Here is a 21154-nt window from a genome sequence, read left to right on the forward strand (position 1 = left end):
GCCAATGAAAACCTTATGGATCACCAGAGAATACCGTCTGATATAGTGCTGGAAGATGGTGCACGACTGGACGTTTCATTCTGTCATATATAAGGCTGCCATGAGTTGGACCTGATTCAACGGCAAATAACAACAATGTGAAACCAGACTCGAGCGTATTTCACAGATGGGAAAGGGCCTACATAGGAAAAGAGCTACCAGGAAATGCTGAGCTTTGCTGGGAAGGAAAGTAGCACCATGGCTGTCAGGGTTAATGCAGGGACCTTAGACTCCTGCATGGGTCCCTTTGGTTATATGTCTTCATTTTTAAAGCATACTTCAAAACCTGGTCTCTGGGTCAGAATGGATCAAATGAAGCAACCATTTGCCATGAAGTATGAACTATTTCTTGCATCTCAGAGAGTGGCTTGGGTCAATCAGGGCTATTCAGGCAATTCAGAACAAAGTACCCTGACTGCACCTGTGAACAAGGATGTGCTTCAGATAAAAAATTAAAAATAGGTGATGACAATGGAATACTATGCATCGATAAAGAACAGTGACGAATCTGTGAAACATTTCATCACGTGGAGGAACCTGGAAGGCATTATGCTGAGTGAAATTAGTCAGAGGCAAAAGGACAAATATTGTATAAGACCACTATTATAAGACCTTGAGAAATAGTAAAAACTGAGAAGAACACATACTTTTGTGGTTATGAGGTGGGGAGGGAAGGAGGGAGGGAGAGGGGTTTTTATTGATTAATTAGTAGATAAGAACTGCTTTAGGTGAAGGGAAAGACAACACTCAATACATGGAAGGTCAGCTCAATTGGACTGGACCAAAAGCAAAGAAGTTTCCGGGATAAAATGAATGCTTCAAAGGTCAGCGGAGCAAGGGCGGGGGTCTGGGGACCATGGTTTAAGGAGACTTCTAAGTCAATTGGCAAAATAATTCTATTATGAAAACATTCTGCATCCCACTTTGAAATGTGGCGTCTGGGGTCTTAAATGCTAACAAGCGGCCATCTAAGAGGCATGAATTGGTCTCAACCCACCTGGAGCAAAGGAGAATGAAGAACACCAAGGTCACACGACAACTAAGAGCCCAAGAGACAGAAAGGGCCACATGAACCAGAGACCTACATCATCCTGAGACCAGAAGAACTAGTTGGTGCCCGGCCACAACCGATGACTGCCCTGACAGGGAGCACAACAGAGAACCCCCGAGGGAGCAGGAGATCAGTGGGATGCTGACCCCAAATTCTCATAAAAAGACCATACTTAATGGTCTGACTGAGACTAGAGAAATCCTGGCGGCCAGGGTCCCCAGACCTTCTGTTGGCACAGGACAGGAACCATCCCTGAAGACAAGTCATTAGACATGAAAGGGACTGGACAGTGGGTGGGAGAGAGATGCTGATGAAGAGTGAGCTAATTATATCAGGTGGACACTTGAGATTGTGTTGGCATCTCCTGTCTGGAGGGGGGATGGGAGGATAGAGAGAGTGGGAAGCTGGCAAAATTGTCACGAAAGGAGAGACTGGAAGGGCTGACTCATTAGGGGGAGAGCAAGTGGGAGTACGGAGTAAGATGTATGTAAACTTATATGTGACAGACTGACTTGATTTGTAAACGTTCACTTGAAGCTCAATAAAAGTTAAAAAAAAAAAAAATTATAGCCTTGGAAACCCTATGGAGCCGTTCCACTCTGTTCTATAGGGTCACTATGAGTTGGAATCAATGCAACAGCAGTTGGTTTGGTTTTTAGTTGATGAGCCTACATGGGCTCATTTTACTACCCCCTCTGCTTTTATGTAGGCTTGAAATTTTTTATAATAAAAATTCAAAAAAAAAAAATAGGTGATGAGTCTCCAGATCTCAGAGAGCCATCAACAGGGAGGCTTGAGAACACATGTTCCTTATTCATGACTCCAGGGTCCTTTCCTATAGTAAATGCAAGGTTTACAGGCCAATATTTTCTGATCGGCTAATTCATACCACACAGCAAATGTCCCAGGCAAGCACACAGCAGACAGCAGGATAAAGGTGAGCTCACACAGCAGGCAGCAGAGGGTAGTGGAAAGACCTAGGGCTTTGGAGGCAGGAGAGCTGGGTTTAAATCTGAGCCTACCACTTACTAGCATGCCTGTGGACAAGTTACTTCACTCCAGTTTTCCTGTCTGTAAAGTAGAGGTAGTAATTCCCACTTTTCAAGGTTGCTGTAAGGAGTAGAAGAGATACTGTAAGTCAAGCACTCAGCTCAGTACCTTGAATTTAGTAGGCTCTCAGAAACTGTTATTTTCTTTCTCCCTTCCCATTTAAAGGGAGCTAGCCATGAGAACATTTTCTAAAATTAAGTGCAACTTTCCCAAACCCAGAAATTGAATCTCCAAACTCCATGGAATGTTTCCAGATGCTATGAAAGGAGGAAGTTGCTTCTGTTTTCTTAAAATCTCTGATGTGGGAGAATAGGAAAACCAGTATCAGACAGAAGCCTCACCACAACAGTACCACAAACAAGATGAGGTTAGTTTAACAGGGGAAAATAATAAAGAAGGAGAAGTAATTAAGGGTTTCCATTCCTGTCAGTTCTCATCTTGGCAGAACCACTATCTCTACTGACTGCATGGCAGCTATATTAACTCTTCCCCCTTCATCAGCTCAGCACATACCCCCAGAAAGTATCTGCTGCCTAACTATGGGGACAAGAGTTGAGCAGTGAAATCACTGACAAAGGAATAGGCTCCCATTTTTACGAAGAAGAGGAAGAAAAATGAGTTTGAGTACTGTCTTAGTCATCTAGTGCTGCTTTAACAGAAACACCACAAGTGGATGACTTTAACAAAGACAAATTTATTCTCTCGTAGTCTAGTAAGCTAGAAGTCCGAATTCAGGGTGCCAACTCCAGGGGAAGGCTTTCTTTCTCTGTTGGCTCTAGGGTAAGGTTCTTGTCATCAGTCTTCCCCTGATCTCAGCGCTTCTCAGTGCAGGGACCCCAGGTCCAAAGGATGTGCTGCTCCTGGCACTTCTTTCTTGGTGGTGATGAGGTCCCCATCTCTCTGCTTGCTTTTCTCTTTTACATCTCAAAAGAGACTGACTTAATACAGAACCTAATCATGTACACTGAGTCCTGCCTCATTAACATAACTGCGTCTAATCCTGCCTCATTAACATCACAGAGGTAGGATTTACAGCACACTAGAAAATCACATCAGATGACAAAAGGGTGGACAATTACACAATACTGGGAATCATGACCTAGCCAAGCTGACATACATTTTTGGGGACACAATTCAATCCATAACAAGCGCACTTCTGTTAACCTCTTCCACCCCTGAGCATCAGCTGTAAGGGGCTAACTGTATACCAGAAGACGATCTCACCAGCCTGAGTCCATCCGCGTCTGCCCCAGCATCTAGTTCCCAAGGGGCTCTGCCTTTTACAGCTTCTAAATACAAACTGGGGAATGCCTGGGCACATCTTGTCACCCTATGATTTCAGGCTTTATTGTGTTCAGTTTGTGGGGGAAGTGAGTCTATAAATAGTCCAAGTTCCTCTGCCCTACACTTGAAAAATGAGAAAATATCAACTTTGCCTTTCCTGGAGAGAGAAAAGAGGTGTTCATTGAAGTTTAACCATCTGTGCTGGTTGATGTTATGGGTCAACTTGGCTAGGCCATGAATCTCAGTGGTTTGACAGACATTATAAATCATCATTCTCCATTTTGTGGTCTGATGTGAGCAGCCAATCAGTTGGAAGGGGTGTTTCTTTGGGGGTGTGGCCTGCAGTCAATATATATGGATGTTCTGGCAAAACCTGCATGCTTTCTCTCGCTCCTGCATGTGTCTCGTCATCCTCTGACCTCTGGTTCTTGGAACAGGAGCCAGCAGCCTGCTCCCTGACCTGCAGATTTTGAGTTTGTCAGCCCCTGAAACCACTTGAGTCAGGAGAAGCTGCCAGCCTGCTGCCTGACCCATGGATTTGGGACTTGCCAGCCTCCACAACTGCGTGAACCATTTCCTTGAAACAAATCTCTCTCTAGATATATATTTATATATATACGTCATTGGTTTTGCTCCTCTAGTGAACCCAGCCTAAGACACTATCTGAACCCAGCTCCCTCCATAATGAAAAAATGCATTAAGTTAATATGCTAAGTAGTTAGCCTCAACCAAATGATTCACACTTCTGCTTCATTACAGGACTAAACAGTATTTAGAATGAGACCCAGAAAGAAGCTCTGAAGTGGGATTGTGAATGATTCATATGATGCTTTCACAAGTCTATGATCTTTTTGGGAACTCACCAAGCTGTGTGATTAAATATATGTACGTGAAGCACCACCTTCAAGTTTTAAGAAGAAATGTCCCTCCTGCTTTTGTAAGAGAAGCTACAGATTTAAATCCTGTTAAATCTTCAACAGAGCAATCATGTCGTGAACTACATCTTCTGACAACCACCACCAATAATAAAGGCCTTCTTCTCCAAATTTTTCAAACACTTGGTTAGAGTATTTATTGCAGTACTTACTGTACTGTGGAGTAATGAGGAGCCCTGGTGATGCAGTGGTTAAATTGCTTCGCCACTAACCAAAAGGTTGGTGGTTGGAACCCCACCAGCAGCTCCACAGGAGAATGATGTCGCAGTCTGCTTCCGTGAAGATTTCAGCCTTGGAAACCCTATGGGGCAGTTCTACTCTGTCCTGTAGGGTCACTATAAGTCAGAATTGACTCGACAGCAGTGGTTTGGTTTGGTGGATTAATGATCTCTTTATGTATCTGTCACCCCCAAGAGACTATGAGTTTGGTTTGGTGGATTAATGATCTCTTCATGTATCTGTCACCCCCAAAAAACTATGAGTTTTAAGGGCAGCTACAATGTCCGATTATTATTGGTTATTTCCAGCGTCTACCACAATTTTTGGCATATCCTTCAATAAATGTATGCAAAATGAATATCAAATTTGATGCTGATTTAAGGTTAGAGAAAATGAGAAGGGAACAACCAAGTAAAAGTAGACAGAAGGATATAAAAAGATGATTCCTCTTCATCCGAATACCTGCCCAGAATTCCAAAAAGGCTATTTTTTGCTGGAAGCTGAGCTTATGAAAATGTATGTAAACCACCAAATAATTAGAGACACTATACTGTAACAGGAAACCCTGAAGGCACAGTGGTTAAGTGCTATGGCTGCTAACCAAAAGGTCAGCAGTTCAAATCCACCAGATGCTCCTTGGGAACTCTATGGGGCAGTTCTACTCTGTACTATAGGGTCACTATAAGTCAGAATCGACTCGATGGCAGTGGGTTTGGTTGGTTTTTTGGTTTATACTGTAATGACCACCCTGACTTTAGATGCTAGAAAAGAAAATATGAGGCCAAACTCCTGTTTTGAAAAGTACAGTTCAGAAAAAGCAGTAAGCAAAAGCAAAGAACACAGGTTCTATAGCCAAGGCCTAGAACTGGAAATGCTCTAAAATGTTTCATAGCAAATTATCAATTTCTGAATTGACCATGCTTTAGAAGCCATAGTTTACTATCATTGTGTCTGACAAAGGCTCTGACTGCTTTGGATTAGGTGAAAAATGCTAAATTAAAGTTTGCTTAAAGATACATTGACCAAAATTGAGAACCCAGATGTAAATCCATCTACCTGTGGTCACCTGATCTTCAACAAGAGCCCAAAGTCCATCAAATTGGGAAAAGACAGTCTTTTTAACAAATGGCGCTGGCAAAACTGGATGCCCATCTGCAAAAAAAAAAATGAAACAGGACCCATACCTCACACCATATACAAAAACTAACTCAAAATGGATCAAAGACCTAAATACAAAGCCAAAAACTATGAAGTTCATAGTAGAAAAATAGGATCAATGCTAAAGGCCCTAATAAATGGCATTAACAGGATACAAATCACAACCAATAACATACAAGCTCCAGAGGAAAAGCTAGATAACTGGGATCTTCTAAAAATTAAACACTTATGCTCATCAAAAGACTTCACCAAAAGAGTAAAAAGAGAACCTACAGACTGGGAAAAAAAATTTGGCTATTACAAATCAGACAAAGGTCTAATCACTAAAGTCTACAAGAAAATCCAAACCCTCTACAACAAAAAGACAAATTATCCAATTAAAAAATGGGCAAAAGAAATGAACAGACACTTCACCAAAGAAGACATTCAAGCAGCCAACAGACACATGAGGAAATGCTCACAATCTCTAGCCATCAAAGAAATGCAAATCAAAACCACAATGAGATACCATCTCATCCCAGCATTACTGGCACGAATCAATAAAACAGAAAATAACAAATGTTGGAGAGGCTGCGGGGAGATCAGAACTCTTATGCGCTGCTGGTGGGAATGCAAAATGATATAACCATTTTGGAAAATGATATGGCACTTCCTTAGAAAGCTAGAGATATAAATACCATACGATCCAGCAATCCCACTCCTAGGAATATACCCTAGAGAAATAAGCATCGTCACACAAATAGATATATGTACACCCATGTTCACCGCAGCATTGTTCACAGTAGCAAAAAGTTGGAAACAACCTAGATGCCCATCAACAGATGAATGGATAAACAAACTGTGGTACATACACAAAATGGAGTATTACCAAACTCTAAAGAATGACGATGAATCTGTGAAGCATCACATAACATGGATGCATCTGGAGAACATTATGTTGAGTGAAGTAAGTCAATCACAAAAGGACAAATATTGTATGAGACCACTACTGTAAAAACTCATGAAAAGGTTTACATACAAAAAGAAACAATCTTTGACGGTTATGGGGGGGTGGGGGATGGAAAAATACTTAATAGACAATAGATAAGCAGTAACTTTTGGTAAAGGGTAAGACAATACACAATCCTGGGGAAGCCAGCACAGCCTGTACAAGGCAGGGTCATGGTAGCTCCACAGACACATCTAAACTCCCTGAGCGACCAAATTGCTGGGCTGAGGGCCGTGCGGACCATGGTCTCAGGGAACATCTAGCTCAACTGGCATAACATAGTTTATAAAGGAAATGTTCCACATTTTACTTTGGTGAGAAGCATCTGGGGTATTAAAAGCCTGTGAGCAGCCATCTAGGATACTCCACTGGACTCACCCTTTTGGGAGCAAGGAAGAATGAAAAAACGAAAGACACAAGAGAAATATTAGTCCAAAGGAGTAATAGGCCACATCTACCACGGTCTCCACCAGGCTGAGTTCAATACAACTAGATAGTGCCCAGCTACCACCACCGACCGCTCTGACAGGGATCACAATAGAGAGTCCCCGACAGAGATGGAGAAAAATGTACAACAAAATTCTAACTCAAAAAGAAAGACCAGACTTGCTAGCCTGACAGAGACTGAAGAAACCCTGAGACTGTGGCCCCCGGACACTCTTTCAGCTCAGTAATGAAGCCACTCCTGAAGTTCACCCTTCAGCCAAACACTGAACAGGCCCATGGAATAAGACTAAAGGGGTACACCAGCCCTGGGGTGGGGACTAGTAGGTAGGAGGGAACAGGAAAGCTGATAATAGGGAACCCAGGGTTGAGAAGGGAGAGTGTTGACTTGTTGTGGGGTTGTTAACCAATGTCATACAACAGTGTGTACTGTTTGATGAGTTAACTAGTTTGTTCCGTAAACCTTTATCTAAAGTTCAATAAAAAAATAAAATAAAAATAAAGTTTCCTCTGTTAGAGTCCAAAAGCAAACTACAAACCATCTGCTCACATGAGATTTAATGCTACATGGTTTGTGGGATATAAGTCAAACACAGCCTTCATCTTCACAGTGTTCAAAATACGATAGCTAGAATAAAGCTAAAGAACACACTAACAGACAGAAGGAAAACGACACCAAATGGAAATACAGATCTACAAAAAGGCATGAAGAGCACCAGAACTAGTAACTATATGGGTAAATATATTTTTTCCTTAATATTTCAATTTCTTTAAAAGACAATTGACTGTTAAAACAAAAATATTAACAATATATAATGAGGTTTGTAACATATGTCACAGTAAAATATATGATCCAATAGCATAAAGGCTGGGAAGGGAGAGACAGAAGTATTCTATTTTATCTCCTTTTATGCAGGAAGTAGTATACCATATTTTTTAGAAAATAACGTGCACCTTCTATGTTTTTTGCTAACCGCACCCTCCTCTGCAAGGCATTTTTGTAAGTGCTAGTAAAAAAAAAAAAAAAAAAAAATTTTTTTTTTTTTTTTTTAGTAGAAGGCATGTGTACGTAAAAATACAGGATTATCACTTGACAGTTTCCAAGTGTTTGATTTCTTTTTCCTGCTTTTTCTGTTATTGATTTCTATTTTTATGGCTTTATGGTCAGAGAAGGTGTTTTGTAATATTTCAATGTTTTGGATTCTGTTAAGGCTTGCTGTATGACCTAATATGTGGTCTATTCTAGAGAAAGTTCCGTGTGCACTGGAAAAGAGAATACATTTGGCTGCTGCTGGGTGGAGTGTTCTGTGTATGTGTATTAGGTCAAGTTGGTTGACTGTGGCATTTAGATTTTCCAAGTCTTTGTTGAGCTTCTTTCTGGATGTTTTGTCCTTCACCAAAAGTGGTGTGTTGAAGTCTCCTACTATAATTGTGGAGCTATCTATCTCACTTTTCAATGCTGTTAGAGTTTGTTTTACGTATCCTGAAGCCCTGACATTAGGTGCGTAAATACTTAATACGGTAATATCCTCCTGGTATATTGTCCCTTTAATCATTATATAGTGTCCTTCTTTATCCTTCATGGTAGATTTAACTTTAAAGTCTATTTTGTCAGAAATTAGTATTGTCCCTCCTGCTCTTTTTTGATTGCTGTTTGCTTGATATATTTTTTTCCACGCTTTGAGTTTGTGTTTGTGTCTTTAAGTCTAAGGTGTGTCTCTTGTAGGCAGCATACAGACAGATCATGTTTTTTATCTATTCTGCCATTCTGTCTCTTTCCTGGTGCATTTAGTCCATTTACATAGAGCATAATTATGGATAGGTACGAGTTTTGTGCTGTCATTCTGATGTCTTTTTTTGTGTGTTGTTGACAATTTTTTTCCACTTAATTTTTTTGTACTGAGTAGTTTTTCTTTATAAATTGTCTAAATCACAGTATTCTTAAAAGAAAAATATTTTTATTAAAAAATTCAGAGCAGAAGAAACTTTCACTGGCAACAGACAGGACTCTGGAAAGAACAGTCTTTCCCGGTACTGAAACAACAAAGAATGTAATTTGTTAACAGTAACGCCAAGTATTATTTATTTGGAGCCCTGGTGATGCAGTGGTTAGGAGTTCGGCTGCTAACCAAAAGGTTGGCAGTTCAAATCCACCAGTTGCTCTTTGGAAATCCTATGGGGCATTTCTACTCTGTCCTACAGGGTCGCTTTGAGTTGAAATTGACTTGACGGAAATGAGTTTGGTTCTTTTTTTTTTTTTTTTTTGGTGAATATTTATTTAATGCTTCTAATGTTTTCCAAAGTCCTCCTTGGCTTAACACTTCATTTTTTTTTTTTTTTTAATGTTTTCCAAAGTCCTCCTCGGCTTAACACTTCATTTTACTCTAACAATATCCTTGTGATGTTAGTAGGAGGAAAATTATTCCTCTTGAAAGAAAACCAAGGTTGTTTATATCACATAACTAACATAAAGCTTGCTTCACTAGATCAGAAGCCATTGGGAATATGAGAGAGCAGGGTACATATGTGGGTAAAGAAGGAAGTATGAAAATCCTCAAGGGAGGACAGTGAGGGAGCAAAGTAAATTTTTCATTATTGCTTAAATATGTCCAGGTCTAATACAGCTTCTTTCTTTAGTCAGACAGACAAATGTCAATCGGAATAATTCTCATTATACAGACAAAACAAAAGTGTGGTTAACTGGGTCTTGGAAAAAGCAGTTATCAATTCAGTTTAATAAATTAAGGAGGCATATATCATGTACTCTACAGTCTTGTTACTAAAAGTATGGTCCTCAGACCAGCAGCATTTAAGCTCCATCCCAGACCTATTAGACCTGAATCTGCTTAGAACTTTAGTGACATCAATGTGCATACAAATCCCCTGGTGATCTCATTAAGCAGCAGATTCTGATGCAGTAGTTTGGGTTGGGCCTGAAAGTCTGCATTTCTGACAAGCTCTCAGGCAGTGACAAGATTGCTGGACTGAGGTCCACACTTTCAGTAGCAAGGCAGAACATCGCCAGGCTCTCTAAGACTGCATTCCCAAAGAGTAAGAAGCATGTCCTTTTCCTCACACAGTAAGGGTGGCATCAGGATATACAAGGCTTTTATAGTAAAGCTCAGCAGGAAAAATCAGTAATGTGCTCCTAGGAGGCTATCTGTCTGCAAGAAAGTGAACACTTCTGCCACCCTGGAAAAAAGACAGATCTATATGATGCCCCATGGGCAGGCTCCTGAGGGCTCCAGCAAAGATGAAGAGAGATACCATGGCCCTAGGCCCAGGGTCTGGCAAGAAAGGAAAGCGCTGATCTCTAAGCAAGAGTGGAAAGGACAGAAAGACATGGCCACTAGAGTCTACTGGAACCTCTAGAAACTGAAGAAACCTTGGATGTGACATTAGACATTAGACTTGCTCAAAATCTGATCTATGGAAAGTGGATATATCAAGAGAGGTAAAGAAACGGAGCATATCTCTCTCTCTTTCACAAGGTTTCTCTCTCTCTCTCTCACACACCTCTGTTTGTTTACCCTGCACCTAGGATACGTAATAGATAAATGTTTATTGAGTGAGTAAATGCTGCTTCTGTAATCCTGTAACCCAGGCTATTCTACCTCCCGCCCTCAGGTTATGAATCCTCATGCCCCCTAAAATTACCTAAGGTGAAAGTACTCATCTTTCTTTTCTTGCTTCTGGAATGGGAGTAATGACATTGCCTATATCTGCTAGATTCTCCTAAGTATCCATAGTGTTCCTGTGGCCACTGTGCTGCCATACCCCTGTGGTTACCCTCCACATCCCCCAGGAGTCTGAAGCAGCTCAGAAGTGGAATGTGGGAGTCTGGTCTCTTGGAACACTTGGAGACATGGTCACTGCGACCACTTCCCCTTGTCCTCACCCCAGACTGGCATCACCTGATCCATTCAGACACACCTTTGCTTATACCTGGACAAAATGACCTCCCCTGGACTCATCCAAAGCCAGAGTCAAATCTCCTGCTTTTCTAAGGAGCATTCTCTGATAATACCACTTAACGATAATATGTTATTCCTCTGGATTCCCGAAGTATTCACCTTAAGTACCACTCATTTAACACTTGAAAGCTTCGAGTTGTTGATTATTTTCAAGTGCCTAAATGAAGCCTGGTATCCCCAATACCGTTTTAAGCTTTCTGAGGTCTTATATCTCCATATCCCCTACAGCACTTAACCTCATATATTGCAGTGGTAGCTGCTTGCTCAATGTTTACTGAATGAATGAACGGAATGTCACTGTGATAGGGAATGTGGGGTATTCAAAAATGGATGAGGCTTAGCCTCTGTCTTCAAGGAGCTCTCAGTCTAATGAAAGAGGTAAGTCTTGTACCTAGATACAATACACAGAAGATACCACAACAAAGTTAAAAGATACTATGAAAATCCAAGGGATCGTGACAACTTTAAGGAGGAAGGAGCATTTGAGATGGGCCTTGAAGAATGAGCCGAATTTTGAATGGCAGGAGCTGGCAAAGTGAGAAGTATTAATATATTTCAGGAAGAGAGATCAGTATGAGCAAAAGCAGTTAAGTACATGGCATTTGGGGGAAGAGCAATAGCCAAAATAACCAAGAAAGTCTGAGAAAGAAATGAGAAAGGCTTAGCCCCGCACGATATTAAGATGCTACAGTAGTGAAACAATATGGTATGTGTTTTCATACGTATTTGAAATTTTCTGATCCAGTATGATTCTGGCACAAAAATAATAAGAGATCGTGGGAACAAAATAACTACTTTAAAATGAGACCCCAAACATATATAAGAATTTAGTTAATGATAAAAGTAGCTCTTCATATCAGTGGAGAAAAGACAAGATTTCAATAAATGGTATTGGGCCAACTGGCTAGCTATCTGGAAAAAAAATAAAGCTGAAGCCCTACTTCATTTCACACACTAAAAGAATTCCAGATGGATCAAATACTTAAATATATATATAATATTTAAATATATAATATAATAGCAGAAACCTGGAAATGTCCTAATTGTCCATCACTAGAAAACTAGTTCAACTGCAACACCTTCAGATAATGGAACTCGATGTAGCCTTAGAAAAGTGAGGCAGAAATCAGGGCCAAGGTAAACTATTTCGTGAAATAAAGCAAGTTGAAAAGTACTATTCTTAGTGTAAGCCCCTTTGCATTCTTTTTTTGGGGGGGGGTGGCAAACATATATGTAACAAAAAAACATTTGCCGTTTTAGTATTTTTAACATACACAATTCAGCGAAATTAATTACATTCATCATGTACATTCAACCAACACCACTTTCCGCTTCCAAATTTTTCTATAACCCTTAACAGAAGCTCAGTGTCCTCTAAACAACGAGTCCCTTTTTCCCCCTCCCTCCCACTCCCCACTGGTAAACTTCAGTCGCTATTCTAGATATTTCACATAAGTGGCCAACAAGCACATGAAAAGCTGCTCGACATCCTTAACCATTAAGCCATTGCCGTCAGGTTGATCCCAATTCATAGCGACCCTATACGACACAGTAGAACTGCCCCCAGAGGGATTCCAAGGTTGTAATCTTTAGGGAAGCAGACTGTTACACCCTTCTCCCATGGAGTGGCTCGTGGGCTCAAATTGCTGACCTTTCGAGTGCTTAACCATTGTACCACTAGGACCCTTCATTAATCCTAGGAAAATGCAAATCAAAACCAAAATGAGATGTCACTTCATGCCCTTTGTATTTTTAAAACCTTATATGCTTACTTAGAGACTGGAAGGATAATCAAGAAACTCTACACATAGTGGTTACCTCTAGGGAGGCATGGAAGGGGAATTCTTATTTTTTTAATGTTTACATTACACCCTTCTGCATTGTTTGAATTATTTTACGATTAGCTTGCATTGCCTTTTCAGTGAGATATTTGAATAAGCTAATTAATTAACCGTCACTTTGGTTTATACAGTTGCTCCCTTTCTGCCGAGCACAGAACTAGAGAGAAATCAGTCCTCCTTCTCGCCACACACTTTCTCTGAACCCTTTTCAGGAACTGTATTGAGAAGGAGCTTTTATTGGCCAACTGGACTGGCTCCCCAAACGGAGGACAATTTAAATGGTGCTGAGAGAGTTCTTGGACACAGGCTTACTGTACAAGTATGTGAGAAGAAAATTTAGCAGCTAGCAAGACAGACCAGGTGGCTTCCCCCGGACAGGCCTCGAGTTACCCGTCTGCTTGGGTGTGCTCGTTTACTGTGGACACATGGGCCTTTTGTTCAAAGAGCTGGTCTTCATTTTATATCCTCCTGTTTAGAAGATTCTGCAAATCAGTTCTTCCAAAGACTCTCAAAGTAATAATCATCCCCATCATCATACTTGTATTTGTCAAGCAATTAACTGACAATTCCTTTAAATCCTGGGGATGAACCCAAGTGTAGTGGCAGAGGGGCAGTGCATGGCAACTTCTCGACATTGCAGATGCAAGCGAGAGAGCTCTGTGTAACTCCAAGGACAACTGTCTCAGGAACTCTATCTCTGTATTATGTTTAGGTGGCCCCGGGGACCCTGGGCAAACAACTAGCAAGCTTTGGGCATGCCTCCTCTACAGATAACCTCCCTCCAGCCTAGACTTCTCAAGGATGACCAGAAATTTCTGTAATCCTTAGACTCACAAAGAAAAACAATCCAAATAAGCTTTTGTATTTTAAGTTTTCTCTAGTTTCCACTGTTCGCTTTTGTACTGGCATTTGGCACTGGCAGCAAACAATAAGGGTCAAGGATCTCTGTCCTTCAGATTCTTTTCTGACTCTGAAAGCTACTCTTCAGAGATTTACAATCAAGTTTCTAGAGAGGGGGAGAATGAGTTACATGAAGCCAAAAGAATGACCTTACTCCTTTAAAATCCAGCCATGGACATGCTTGTGGAGCTGAGCAGCTGTGCTGCTGGCAGAGGGACAGGCTGAAACGAAACACTTGGCAATTCCCCTTCCCCCGCTCAGGCCTGCAAAGCCCCATCCAATTATTGCACAAAAAGGCTTTTTCTTATGAACTTCTCTCCCTTTCACTTCTATCTCCGTCTTGGTTGGGAAGAAACAGCACTAGTGATGGAATGTATACAGCTCTGCAAATATTCATGAGAAAGTGCTTTGCCGCCCACACACTCCCCAGTGCCCCTAGGACATACATGCAGTAGGGAAAGCGGACACTCACACAGAAACTCACAGGCATCACTGGTTCTCTAACTTAGGCAAACCACGAGACCTGGGAAGAGGCAGCCATATTCAGGAACACAAAGTCCTATCTTGTCTCTCGTCCAACCAACCATTAATTAAATCATTAATCCAATGACTACTAATTGATCATTTAAGATGTGCAGCACTAGAAATACAAAAATAAGTAGGGCTGTCTGGGGTAGCATTGAGAGCTTGGACTTTGGAGTCTCAGAGCTGAGGGTTTGAATGCTGGTTCTATCACTTGGTTGTGTGACCTTAAGCAAGCTATTCAACCTATCTGAACCTCTTCCCATCCCTAAGATGGAGAAAATTTCTACTGTGAAGTGATATAATCCTCACAGTATCTGCCCACCCCTCATCTTCTTCTTCATGTTTCCCTCTCCTCTTGCTCCTCTGAGGTCCTGCCTCAGTTTTGGTGACCCTTTCGCCTTCTTTACTCTTTCCCCCAAGCCCTCACTCAAACTCCAGGTTCAGGAGATACAAAAGAAGTGAGGCACCAAAGAAGTGAGGGTCACGCTCCTCCTTGCTTTCTCACCCCACTTATTTTCCGAGGCAGCATTAACAGATCTCTTGCCTCCATCTTGTAATGGGTTGGGGACTCCAGACAGAAATGCTGCTTCTGTGCGAGAAGTGTCTTAGCACAGCCTGCTAACATTAGAGAACCCAGAATAATAGGAACCTAGTACTACCCCATGTTACCACACGATTATAGTGCGACTTCTCATCTCCACTGAGTATTGGGATGATTTAGAGCCAGAGAGAGGTGTGGTATAAAGCACAAGATCTTTTCCTAGAATTTTGTGAAAGCAGGACATTTCCTAATTCACTGGGACCTTTGTGCTACACTTTATGGCCCCTGTCACTAGAATAAGCAACAGGCATTTCCTGCCACATCAAGTACAATTCTGGGCCAGGTGAAAAGAAAAAAATTATTTCTATAACTGTTCTTTTGTCTCTCTGGGCCTCAGTTTTGTTTTTTAATCTTTAAAATAAGTAGCTTGAATGGTCTCTGGCATTTCTTCCAATATTAACATTCTGGAATTCTAAAGTCAAACTTTTTAGCTACCCATATCAGAATTCAAAAGTTCTATACAAGTTATTTATTATATCCTAATTACGTACAATCTTCTGCAATTGAATTAGAAATCCCCTATTTTTTTCCTAACGGAAATGAAAACCAGCTGGCTCCCATGCTCCGTGAACTGTAAAACGCACTATGTTCTGTATGTGTGGAACATATTACCACTTCTGTCTTCCTGTCTCCAGACCAACATTCCTTCCTTAAATAATCACATGCAGAATGCCTGCGATGTGTACTACACTGATAGTGGCTTTCCTCTTGGTTCCTGTAGTCTAGTCCTTTAATCGTGTGGGGGGGGAGGGGTGTCTCTGAAACCTCTCCAAGTTCCTGACATCCTCAAGTTGAAGTCCAGGAGAGCTGAAAAAATATTCACAAAAGAATCTGTAACATACACACACACACACACACACACACACACACACACACTCGCTCTCTCTCTCTCTCACTCACTCTCTCTCTCTTTCAGAACTCTTTGAGGGTAACCAGGCAGTGGATATCCTCTGTATGGTGTTTGGTGTTCAGTGTATTGAGAAGACAAAACAAATATTAAAACAACAAGAAACACAATCATATTATTGCTATTAACTCAGTTTTGGATTCAGTGGTTGTGGAAGGAAATCTCCTGCTCACTCACGTGAGTTTTTATCTGAAAAAGCTACAAATGTTTTGTTTGGTATTGTGCTTTAGCCAAGTAACAGACCATTTAAAATAAAGACCCCCAGGAGAATAGAAGCAATTACTTTCCACAAAGGGCTGGGTAGCTTTTTGTTCCTGGACATGGTTTTTGTTGACTCAGGAGGCACTTGTTTTGAAACAGCTACTTACAGTCCTTGCTGGGTAAAGCTGAGCTAATGGTCCACATGGAAAGTTTTACAAACACGCAATCACCCAAACACAATACGCTTGAGCTGAGAACGCCTGCTCCAACACATGTTCCTGACCAGGAAGAGGGAGGGAAGCTAGTTTTCCAAGTGGAGCATGCTGGTCCCAGAAAGGATCACAATCAAACCAGAAAAGAGATTTTCAAATCCAGTTCAGCTCTTAGAAAAAAGTATGGACCTTGCTTCTCTAGTACCACAGCACTCATTCATTCCTTCATTCAACTCCTAGCTGTCAAGCACTGGGCTAGGTGCTTTACAAAATTATTACATTTCCTTCCCACTAACTCTGAGGTGTATATTAAAATCCCTATTCTGGAAACTATGACGCAGAGAGGTAAGGTAATTTGTTCCAAGTAAGCCAGCTAATAAGTGACCATTTTGGAATGTAAATTCAGGCCTAACTTCAGAACAGAAGTAGATTAGTTTAATACTCAAGTTAGACAAAATAGGCCAATACTGGGAAAAAGCTTCAGTGCAAATTTTAACAAAATCTGAACACACTATTTAGACCAATAATGACCTGCTTTAAGAATGGGGAGCTGATGACACCCGGGTCATGAGCTAATGGACAAGACAGGTGATATGGTCCCTACCTCTCCACACCCTCTCTCCTCTATCCCAATTTTCCATCTCTTCCTTTTTCCCTATCCTGCCCCTCAACCCAGTTTCTCTTTTTACACTAGAGTATAGTGAGCAATTGTGAGGATTTTTGCTCACAACTGGACCAATGAGCAACATCATGATAAACACAGAAAAGACTGAAGTTGTCAAGGATTTCATTTTACTTGGATCCACAATTAACAGCCATGGAAGCAGCAGTCAAGAAATCAAAAGACGCATTGCATTGGGTAAATCTGCTGCAAAGGACCTCTCTACAGTGTTGAAGAGCAAAGATGTCACCTTGAAGACTAAGGTGCGCCTGACCCAAGCCATGGTATTTTCAATCGCATCCTATGCATGTGAAAGCTGGACAATGAATAAGGGAGACCGGAGAAGAGTTGACATCTTTGAATTGTGGTGTTGGCGAAGAATATTGAATATACCATGGACTGCCAAAAGAACAAACAAATCTGTCTTGGAAGAAGTGCAGCCAGAATGCTCCTTAGAAGCAAGGATCGCGAGACTGTGTCTTACATACTTTGGACACACTGTCAGGAGGGATCAGTCCCTGGAGAAGGACATCATGCTTGGCAGAGTACAGGGTCAGCGGAAAAGGGGAAGACCCTCTACGAGGTGGATTGACACAGTGGCTGCAACAATGAGCTCAAGCATAACAACAATTGTAAGGATGGCTCAGGATGGGGCAGTGTTTCGTTCTGTTGTGCACATGGTTTCTATGAGTTGGAACTGACTCAACGGCACCTAACAACAACAACAACATAGTGAGCAATAGGAACTTTGCATTCACACGATCCTGTGTTCATATTCAAGACTCACTTCTTACTGTGTGACGCTGGGCAGATCATGTAACCTCTCGAAACCTAAGCTTCCTCAACTATAAAAGAGAAAGAAAATCTTCTACTTCTTTGGCTTATTGAAGGGATTAAATCAGATAATATATGTAAACAGACTAGCAGGCCACTAGTAGGCTAAACACTTTTTTTTTTTTTTTTTACTTTTTGGAAATGCTAAACACTTTAGAGTTGAACAGTCTTGGATTTGAATCCCTGTTCCACCACTTACTGGCTAAGTGATTGGGGGCAAGTCTTGTAAGTTTTCTGTGCCCTGGTGTCACTATGTATAAAACTGGGTAAATAATACAGAGCTAAAAGATTCTGCAAGGCATTGGTGGTTCAGTAGTAGAATTCTCACCTTCCACATGGGAGACCTGGGTTTGATTCCTGGCCATTGTACCACATGAGCGGCCACCACCCGTTTGTCAATGAAGGCTTGCATGTTATGATACTGAACAGATTTCAATGGAGCTTCTACGCTAAGACAGACCAGGAAGAATGGCCAGGCAATCTACTTCCGAAAATCAGCCAGTGAAACCTGATGGATCACAATGGTTTGATCTGCAGTGATCATGGGGAGAGCACACGACCACACAGCGCTTCACTCCAATGTGCATGGGGTTGCCATGAGTTGGGAGTTGACTCAACTGCAGTTAACAACAGATTTTGGGGAATGAGCAAATGAGATGCTCTACATTTATATCAATAGTTAATAATAAAGCTGCTATTATCATTATCATCACTGTGGCACATATTTTCATAAGCCTATCAGTAGAACTTACAGTAGTTGACTCGTCCTCTAGTGGACCATGGTTGTTGACACCTGGTTTATTATTCAGGTGTGTCACCACTAAGGACTGGGACATGCCAGAAACATAGCAGCCACCGAGTCTGTCCTCAGCCACCTCACAAAACCAGCATAGAGCAAAGCGGGCTCCCCTACCTGCTGCTGCCTTGCGCCACCCCCCGCCCCCGGCAATGAGATGAGAACTATCATGCCCACAGGTGAGCAAGTAGCAAAACACAGCTGGCCAGCCTGCCTTGACATATGAAAACAAACCAAAAAAGCAGGAATAAACAAACATACAATCAATTAATAAAGAAAATAATACCTTAATGTCTCGAAGACAACAGACAATATCAAGACATATGAATAATCAGGACAAGACGGCTTCAGCAAGTGACCAAAATAAAGAATCAGATGACCTTCCAGTAGGAGGAAAGGCAGTGGAACTACTGATATGGAATCCGGAAGACTAATATTTAGGGCTCTCCAAGAGATTAAGAAAGAGAACAAGAAAAACACATATAAAACCAAAGAAAAAACAGGCAAAATCAAGGAAAACACAGACAAAACAAATGAAAACATAGCCAAATCAAGGAAAACACAGAAAAAGAAAAAGAATTCAGGAAAATAATACAAGAACAAAACATTGAAATAAATAAATGATTAGATAGAAATCATACAAAAAAAGCAACTAGAAATCCAGAATATAAACAACAAAATTCCAGAAATGAAGAACTTAAGAGAAGGTTTCAGGAGCAAATTGGAAACAAAGAAGAAAGAATCAGCGAGATTGAAGACAAATCCATGGGCACCACATTGTCTGAGGAAAAATTAGAAAAAAGAATGAAGAAAACCTCAGAATTATGTGGGACAAAATTAAGAGCAAAAATCTGCAGATGATCAGAGTTCCAGAACAGGAGGGGAAAATGGAGACAACAGAGTAGACGGTTGAAGATTTGCCGGCAGGAAACTTCCCAAATATAATGAGAGACAGAAAGCTGACCATCCAAGAAACTCAGCGAACCACACATAGGACAGACCCCAAAACAAAGTCACCAAGACATCATAATCACACTTGCTAAAATCAAAGACAAAGAATGAATCCCGAGTGCAGCTTGAGAAAAACAAAAAGTCACTTACAGAGAGGAAACAATAAGGCTAAGCTCTTTAGTTATTTTAATGAGCCAGGACTCGATCTACAAAGACTAGGCTGTGTCTTAAGTCAATCTCTTTTGAGATATAAAAGACAGAAGCGAGCAGAGAGACGGGGCGAACTCCTACCACCAAGAAAGCAGAGCCGGGAACAGTGTTTCTCCTTTGGACCCGGGGTCCCTGTGCTGAGATGCTCCTAGACCAGAGGAAGATTGATGACAAAGGCCTTCCCCCAGAGCCAACAAGACAGAGAAAGCCTTCCCCTGGAGCTGGCATCCTGAATACAGACTTCAAGCCTCCTAGACTGTAAGAGAATAAATGTCTCTTTGTTAAAGCCATCCACTTGTGGTATTTCCGTTATAGCAGTACCAGATAACTAAGACAGAAGATAAGGGTAAATTTCAAGGTAACCACAAAGAAAGTGAACAAACCTATTCATCTGACAAAAGAAAAACAGGAGAGGAAGCAAATAACCCGAACACCCGAATAAGAAATGAGATGGGCGATATTACAACAGACCCAACTGAAATTAAAAGAATCATATCAGATTACTATGAAAAACTATACTCAAATTTGAAAACCTGGAAGAAATGGATGAATTCCTAGAAACACACTACCTACCTAAACTAACACAAACAGAGGTAGAACAACTAAAGAAACCCAAAACAAAAGAAGAGATTGAAAAGGTAATCAAAAAACTCCCAACAAAAAAAAAAGCCCTAGTCCAGAAGGCTTCACTGCAGAGTTCTACCAAACTTTCAGAGAAGAGTTTACACCACTACTACTAAAGGTATTTTAGAGCATAGAAAAGGATGGAATACTACCAAACTCATTCTATGAAGCCACCATATCCCTGATACCAAAACAAGGTAAAAACACCACAAGAAAATTATAGACATGTGTCCCTCACGAACACAGATGCAAAAATCCTCCACAAAATTCTAGCCAATAGAATTCAACAACATAATATCAAAAAAATAATTCACCACGACCAAGAGGAATTCATACCAGGTATGCAGGGATGCTTCAACATTAGAAAAACAATTAATTTAATCCACTACATAAATAAAACAAAAGACAAGAATCACATTATTTTATCAATTGATGCAGAAAAGGCATTGACAAAGTTCAACACTCATTCACGATAAAAACTCTCAGCAAAATAGGAATAGAAGGAAAATTTCTCAACATAGTAAAGGGCATTTATACAAAGCCAATAGCCAACATCACCCTAAATGGAGAGAGCCTGAAAGCATTCCCATTGATATCAGGAACAAGATAAGGACGCCCTTTATCACCACTCTTATTCAACATTCTGCTGGAAGCCCTAACCAGAGAAATTAGTCTAGATAAAGAAATAAAGGGCATCCAGATTGGCAAGGAAGAGGTAAAAGTATCTCTATTTGCAGATGACATGATCT

General features: G+C 40.9%; 1 protein-coding gene across 6 annotated transcripts in view; it reads right to left on the bottom strand.

Moving 5' to 3' along the window:
- Positions 1–21154, bottom strand: part of STARD9 (StAR related lipid transfer domain containing 9) — a 105703-nt gene that overhangs the window by 71826 nt on the left and 12723 nt on the right. The window contains exon 1 of one of the 6 annotated variants that reach the window (XM_049899741.1): positions 2120–5876. The exons of the other annotated variants lie outside the window; for them this stretch is intronic. Coding sequence (XP_049755698.1) covers positions 2120–2125 — 6 coding nt within the window. The 5' untranslated portion in view covers positions 2126–5876. Of the gene's footprint in view, positions 1–2119; positions 5877–21154 lie in introns of those variants that run through there. 6 annotated transcript variants of the gene reach the window in all.

Source organism: Elephas maximus, chromosome 10 (genome assembly GCF_024166365.1).
Source record: "Elephas maximus indicus isolate mEleMax1 chromosome 10, mEleMax1 primary haplotype, whole genome shotgun sequence".
NCBI lineage: Eukaryota > Metazoa > Chordata > Mammalia > Proboscidea > Elephantidae > Elephas > Elephas maximus.